Source organism: Phytophthora infestans, genomic scaffold, assembly GCF_000142945.1.
Source record: "Phytophthora infestans T30-4 supercont1.15 genomic scaffold, whole genome shotgun sequence".
NCBI lineage: Eukaryota > Oomycota > Peronosporomycetes > Peronosporales > Peronosporaceae > Phytophthora > Phytophthora infestans.
In genome coordinates this window covers 2,019,421-2,027,128 of record NW_003303744.1, presented here as the reverse complement: position 1 = coordinate 2,027,128, position 7,708 = coordinate 2,019,421, and the positions used below count along the sequence as shown (strand labels likewise).

The window sequence follows — 7,708 nt, the reverse complement described above, 5'->3', positions numbered from 1 at the left end:
ATGCTACATGTACATCAGTAGCCGGCCGTAAGGACTGGTCGTAAGAACAACGACGTGTTAATAAACGTTGTCGCTTGAGCCGCAAAGATAGATAGTTTAGATTGAACAAAAATAACTTTTGTGTGGTGATGACAATTACTACTGTAAGCGAATTGAGCTTGACAATTATTTTCTAAGCGTTTTTTAACAGCGAAATTATGATACTATACGCTAATCACCCAGCAGCATTGACCCTCAGTTTAGCACTTAAATAACAGTAACAACATGCATTATGAAAAAAAAAATTATTATTTAATTAAACGATGCCGCCTTCGGTAATTATTAATGGATAATCTTGTGCAAATCCCCATATGTACACTGGGATACACATGTACCGCCTTCCCCCTGTCCTAAGCGAATTTTTATTTTAGCCAATCAGATTTCTTCATTTAAGAATTATGTCCGCAGCTAAAAATACTCTCACAATCAGTTAATTATGAGACTGTTCCTGCCACACATTTGACTTTGTCACATGCCGAACACACCATGGGGAGGCCACGCTCATCTGGAACAGGCAGAAGGCCAAAGAGGTTTACTCGTATTGCTGTAGACTATGCTCTCGATGTACGCCTGCGCCGAAGTGGACAGCGTCCGCTTGGCGCGTTCGCACGCCGTACGAAGACGACGCAGAGCTCGCTGGTTCGACGTCATATCCTTGCGGTGCTTACGCTTGAGCTCGGTCACGAAGAACTCGACCAGACGGTTGTCGAAGTCCACACCGCCCAAGTGCGTGTCACCCGCCGTCGCCTTGACCTCGAAGATCCCGTCTTCAATAGTTAGCAGTGAGACGTCGAACGTGCCGCTTCCGAGATCGAAGATCAGCACGTTGTGCTCGCCTCCTTTCTTGTCGAGCCCATATGCGATCGCAGCAGCCGTCGGCTCATTAATGATACGCAGCACGTTCAAACCAGCAATAGCTCCAGCATATTTAGTCGCATGACGCTGCGAGTCGTTGAAGTAGGCCGGGACCGTCACCTCGGATGCTCAACAAACTATTCCGGTTAGTGTGGCAGTTGGTTTGATCACGAGAATACTGGACGCGGGTTCGAATTCCGCCGTGTCCACTTTTTTATTGGCTAAAATAAACAACTTAAGTATCAGTGAATTTACCTAAATCTTAAGTTTTAGCTACTAATTTTGTGTAGCAACCCAAAACCTACAACAAGCTGCGCACACGGCCGTTCGCTTAGGACAGGGGGAAACCGGTATTTACTGATGACAGCTACACAATCCGGGTATTATATATGTAATCAATTAAAGCCACCTTCGCTGCGCTCGGCAGCCAGTAGAAATCATAGAAAAAATTTTGTCCAATGATTTGTCCGAAAAGCGTGACAAGCACGACAATTAAAAACCCACTCAGATAACATACTAATGTTAATTTTTTCTGCTGTGACAAAGGGTGATGTCCCGAAGGCGACGAAATACTAATGAACGTAGTAACAGATACCAGGGATAGTAGTCGTAAAAGTCAAAAATGTATTAAGTAAGAGTTACGCTTAGTGCAGTGCATGTACAAGCTTGAGCTTGTAGAAAGCGTAGTTTAGGAGGGCGGTCGCACTGACCGGGACGCCACTTAGCCGTGTAGTTCTTGGAAAACTTCGCTAGAAGTACCTCGAACGAAGCAGAATTTACTGTCATCGGCAACGCAAGCTGGTTTTAAAAACAAATTTGTGTGATTTTCTTCTAGAGATTTAAATCGCAAATATCGTCCCGAATGCACTTGTTGGCTATCGCATTTCTGCACGCAAATGCCTATTGATTTGTGCTTTGCGTCATTTTCTGAAGGCCCCCAGAGAGCCTTTATTATTAAGGGTTAATAGAAGTCTGTTACACGGCCTATGTTACGGGCTGATTGATTACGCACATTATAATACCGGTACTGAACCGACATTCCATTGTCAAAGGGCGCGCTGATTACTAAATGATAGTAAAGGAGGCAGTGATTGGAAATACAGGAATATAGGACGTACAGAGCTACCAAGAGAAGAAGAACAAGAAAAGAGAGCGTGACCCTGTCCACGACGGCACCGAGCATGATACAGAGTCAACTAACGAAGAGAGAGATTTTTCGGCAGCTGTCAAAGCATTTGCTGAGAAGCTAAAAAATATCTTGACAGTCGGGAAGGTTGATGACGTAATTAACGATATACCCAAGTTCCAACGATTGGGGCCAGCAGACCACATCGACGAATCTATTAGAGCAATTCTCGTTGGCAAAAACGTTGATGATGTTTCTGATGACCTGATGGCACGGATGATGACGGCGTTCCAAACGATGGATGAGTAGGGATTGGATCCCAACAAAGTTAAAAGCCGCATCGCGGAAAAGAAGGTGGTTTTGACGCCGGAACAAGCCCATTACTTTGAGCCCTTATTCTCTGCGTATTGGAAGGCAGCCCACGTCGGAAAGAACCTGGAATGAGGTGGTGTGTAATGTAGTGGAGGCGGCGGGGCACATAGGGACCGTAGAAATGAGGAACATCCGCAGCCAGATTTAAGGCAGACATTTCACCTAATCTGGATTTCATTTTTCGTTTCGTTTACCTCGCTGTAGCTCTACTTACTAAAACTAAACTTGAGAAACTGGGGATGCGTTGATCTCTACCACCATGATCTTATTACAGCTTCTAAACAGCGCATATATACACATTTGAATATAATAATAAATAGGCGGGGATGTCATCTTTATTTTACTTCAACAAGAAATATAATATATTTGACATATCCCGCCTATTTCACAGCGCTCTTACTTTTCACCCATTTCGCTTTAAATGCAGCTTGACACGATGAAATTCTCGTTGTGCCCGGAATCAAAATGTACATTTATTGCGTGTTTACCATGGTTTTAGTTTATGCACTTTATTAGTATTGTGCTTTGCACGCATTGTGGCTAAACCAGCCCATAACTCGTAGTTTTAGCAAATCATCAAGAACACGACAACGTAGACTTACGTGCTCATCTCTTCGAATTAAAATTGAATAGCCCGCTTTCACGAAGAGTTAAGGTTGTATTGGGACAGCTTTCGTTGAATGGCTGCGGTAAAAACGACAAACCAACGTCATTCCTCATTCTAACGCTTTCTCGTAGACGCTGTCATCTTAGCAATGACAATCTCAATCGACATGAGATGGCGATCTATCGTCCTAACTTATATCTACGACATCGATTTAAGTGTGGTGGCCTCTGTAATGGGGGTGTCGACGCGGTCAATCTCTCGGTGGGGACCCTTATTTCGCAGGCGTGAAAAAGTGATACCAAACGCTCCTATTGTGCGGAAGACGTGATGGCCGCCGGAATGCATCAAGTTTGTCCTTCATTTCGTGGAGGAGCATCCGTGTTTCTACATCGAAGAGCTGCAACTAGCTCTACAAGCAACATTCCCGTCACTTTCAAACATTTCAACGTCAACTATATGCCGGGCGCTGCGATTTGACCTTGGCCTCACTCGCAAGGTTCTTACCAAACGGGCAAGAGAGAGTGTTCCTGCTGAAATAGACGCTTACTACATGAAATTAGCCCCATTTTATCGTGGTCCGGAGCAGCTAGTTTTTCTGGATGAAACAGCAAAAGATGGTCGTGATGTGCTTCGTCGTTTTGCGTGGTCTGCAAGAAACACGCCAGCTATCGTACGGCAACCTTTTGACAGAGGTACATTTTGCTTTTATTTGTTCACTTTTCTTCTGTAACTAACATTTCGTGTAGGTGATCGAGTTTCAATCCTTGCTGCGATGGATGTGTCTGGGTTTATAGCTTTAGACACAACTCCAGGAACCTTTGATCGACGTCGTTTTCACCAATCATTTCTGGAAAATGTTGCCCCATTGCTAAATCCTTGGCCTCTTCCTAGGTACGCAGCTTACTTGTGAATCGACAACACATCTCACTAACAATACTGCATATAGGTCCATTGTTATTCTTGACAATGCCAAAATCCACATGTACAGAGAACTAGAAGACTTGGTTCACTCGACAGGAGCCTTGCTTTCCTTTTTACCTCCATATTCACCGCAGTTGAATGCAATTGAGGTCGGCTTTGGTCTTTTAAAACGATGGTTGACGCGGCATACGCATTTGGCTTTCCGGTTCGACGCCAAGCGCACATTGCAAGTTGCAATGCGAAAACGTATGGAGCCATCACGTGAAGAAAACAGTAATCTATATGGACATTGTGGCTACGATAAAGCTGGTCTCAACCGCGATATATTTTTTAGTTGAATGTATGATCGCAATTTGCTTGTTTAGTTATTGCTACTGTTTTTTTATTGTGCTGCGTGCTCATTGTCATTAATATTTTTAGTAGGATACGTCGTGTCGAGGTCTGCCCGAAAAGGAGGAAAAAGATTGTAGGACGGTAATCCGAGTGCTTGCCGCAATTCTACAACGTCAATATCCAGAGGAATTACACCTCCACTCAAACGGCAACTCACACGAACGAACTGGCGTTTTTCGGAGTTATTCTCCTGCTGAGCAATAATGTCGGATTGCATTGCATCAACTCGCTGCAACTGTGAGAAGGTAGCATTAGTTGGTGGCTCTAATGGTGTTCCTTCAGGTTGTCGTGTATGTCATATAGCCCAATACCGCTGTGAAGCAGGGCCATACATGTCGCGTGCTCCTTCACGCTCTAGAAGTTCACTTATTGCTGCTGCAGATGCTTGTACACGCGATTCAGTGGCGCGACGAATTCCAGTACTTGTATTAGCTCGCTGCACGTAAATGAAGAGCTCAAGTTGAAAATCCGCCTGCCTGGTACACCACAAATAGTTAAATTATTATTACTCGACCGATAATTATTTATAATGCACTTCTTACCCATTTTTTCTCCTGCTTGCTTGGTTCCATAGGCGGTTGATTCGATCAGTAAACTCACTCTGTAATGCTGGTAACGGTACGTAGTTTGATTGAGACGCATTAGCACTCGGCCGAATCAAGATAGGAGCGTCGGCTTCCCGTGTGATGTCGGTATACGTTGCCAGCGAGCTGCTTATCTTGGCACGAAGAGCGTCGAGGCCATCATTAGGCATGAATTCGAAGATGATGGGGGCCCCGTGCGTCGTCCTGCTGTTCGTGTAAGGCTGCCCAACTTTGACAGTGAGCTGAACTTGCAATCGTGTCGGCATCGACAGCACCATTGCTATCCTGGCCAACAACGTTGACAATTAGAGGCAAGAAGAGATTTGCACCAGTGCCAGGCTGTAGATACGTACCGGGAGTGTCACGAAGACTGGCAAGCGAAGCAACACGCTGCAGGTGTCTGGTACGACGCACTGATGCTTGAACCGGGTAAACGCTGAAGTGGTTAGAGCTGCTGCTAGCCTCGTTTTAGCTGAACCAGAACTTATTTTTTACGTTGAGTTATGGGATCAACTTTTCAGATTTGAAGTTAAGTTAGAGGCGCTATTCATATGCCAAAGTTGGATCAAAGCACAATATATTTTGAGTAATGCCCCCGCGCAAATCTACGCGGTCTACTTTTGAGGCAAGGAAGTATGACCATTTTGCAATCCCCCCATACATCTGATATTTGCTTAGTCTGGTTACGTAAATCGTTTCGCGTCTGAAGCGAACGTACTAAACCCAGTTCAAAGTGCTAACCTTCTCTTCAAATGTATGTTTGCCAGAAGACAAAGCGTATAATACTGAATAGAACTTCGCGTAATTTTGTAGTACAGCGCTGTTTTTTTTAGTACGCGTAGGCCGTTATATTTCATTTTAACTGACAATGAAAGTTACATTAGAAAATATAGGTGAATAAAGCGAGGGCACGTTCGGAAGCACGGCTGAATTCCCATCGAGTGCGTTGGTTAACCACACTGATAAATAGTACTTCCAAGTAACTAATCTCTCTAAAGTTTATCCATTACCAGTAAACCGCTTAGACTGACATCCTCTTGCTAGACCAATCTTCGATAGCAATATCGTCTAGAGTTCCCATATTCAACTTCGTTTCGACTTTTAACTCCGGTTTGAAGGCGCTTTCATCGTCCGTTTGTAGCTCCCATGCCGCTTGAACTGCGAGCCGTATACATCATGCTTCGCAGAGCTTGATACTCTGCCGTACAGCGTCGATGGGGATCTCCTTCCCAGCTTGACGCACCCACGGCTTCATTGAGTCATGCCTGGGAGGCTTAAAGCAATAGAAATACTTATATAAGCGATCTGAAAGGCGCCGTCGACATTGCATCAGTATTTTTTGCAGCGACACAAATCGAAAAATGTCTGGCTATTGAGACAGGGGCGTTTTATTCGAATTCAGTCGCTTCGACTGGTTCAAGTGCAATTGCGGCCGTTGCAAACTATATTAAACTATCTAAAATAAGCTCTTTCAATTCGTCTAGTAATAACATACTAATTATGCCCAATTATCTAAGTTGTTGTTAATATCTCTGAGCTCTTGTTACTGAATACTGACATTTCCTGATATTTTTAAAACTCATGCATATAGTTAATACCAGTACATAACGCTTAAGAAAGAGTTGACATTTTTAAGAAACTATCGAGAAATCTTATTTTTTCTTAATAAGGTACTAGGTTAAAATTATTCGACTTGGTAGAGCAAATAAAGTCTAATGTTTCAGGAATAATAGTGGCAGGCAATCTTTCGTGTGGGCTTTTCGGCAAAATTTTAAAACGTTTCTCTCCAAATTCTTCTGAAATATCTATTAGTCATATTTGAAAATAGGGAAATTCTTAGTTTAAAACGCTTCAAGGACAAGCGCTTCTACGGCGAGAAGACATAGCACGAGAAGTTCGACAGCCGAAAAAAAAGGATGACGCGAGACGTGGTCTAATGGCGCAAGCTCAGATTCCAGACTTTGCGTTCACGGCTGCAGGTGTTTGATGACCAAAGCCCAAATGACACGCCAACAGTGATACAAGCTCGCGCATGACCAGCGTCCGGATCAAGTTTGTGTCCTGGGAGGACCTGAAGACGCATCACGATTGAGGATGGCACGAAGAGCGCACAGCTCCAACGGACACCGTCGGGCTGAAGCGGATAAAAGGGGCGTCCGTCAGGCTGTTCGAATTTGAAGGGATCGTTATTTTAGTGTACAGGCTGGCCGAGAAGGACGTCGTCACGAAGTTCAGCTAAGATAGGTGTGCCTTTCGCTTGGTGGCGCGACAGGAAAGGCGGCGAAGCGCTTTGGAAGTGTAAACAATCTGCCGGCTGTGGGAGACAAGACGTGGCATGTTGCGGCAGCTCGTACGAAGCCATCGGCTGTGTGTATGCACGTCTGAGCCACGTCCCGTTTAATCCCTACGAAGGACTATTGACGTGGCCGAAGGAGAGCCTCGCGTCACAGATGGGGAGCAATAGTGTTTTCGTTTGTGCAGTCTGTTTCATAGGGCAGGTGATTTCTCTTGGCACCCGGAGAATCTCGTCAAGCGTCCGGGCGGGAGCAGGATTCTCGGCGATTTCTCACGTCACGTAACAATATATTTGGTGAAGGCGAAGTCAGATGTGATGTCGAAATTTGAGAACTACAAGGCAGCAATGGAATGTACAACGGATACGAAGATCAAGCGTCTGCACTTAGATAATGGCGGCGAGCTCACCGGTCAGCTGAACAAGTTCTACCTCACCTGCTGTGGCTTCAAGCATGCCAAGACGGTGCCGTATACGCTTCAGCAGAACGGGTTAGCTGAGCGCATGAATCGAAACCT

The 7,708-nt window shown here is 44.8% G+C and overlaps 2 protein-coding genes across 2 annotated transcripts; one reads left to right on the top strand and one right to left on the bottom strand.

The window, feature by feature from the left end:
• Positions 1-601: 601 nt before the first annotated feature.
• On the top strand, positions 602-979 carry PITG_09693 (uncharacterized protein; the record flags this gene model as incomplete). The annotated part of the gene is made up of 1 exon (XM_002903255.1): positions 602-979. The coding sequence occupies one exon, from the start codon at positions 602-604 to the stop codon at positions 977-979; it is 378 nt and encodes a 125-aa protein (XP_002903301.1).
• Positions 980-4,851: 3,872 nt separating this feature from the next.
• Positions 4,852-5,175, bottom strand: PITG_09692 (uncharacterized protein; the record flags this gene model as incomplete). Its single annotated transcript, XM_002903254.1, has 1 exon — positions 4,852-5,175. One exon carries the CDS (start codon positions 5,173-5,175, stop codon positions 4,852-4,854), a length of 324 nt encoding a protein of 107 aa, XP_002903300.1.
• Between the last annotated feature and the right edge of the window lie 2,533 nt (positions 5,176-7,708).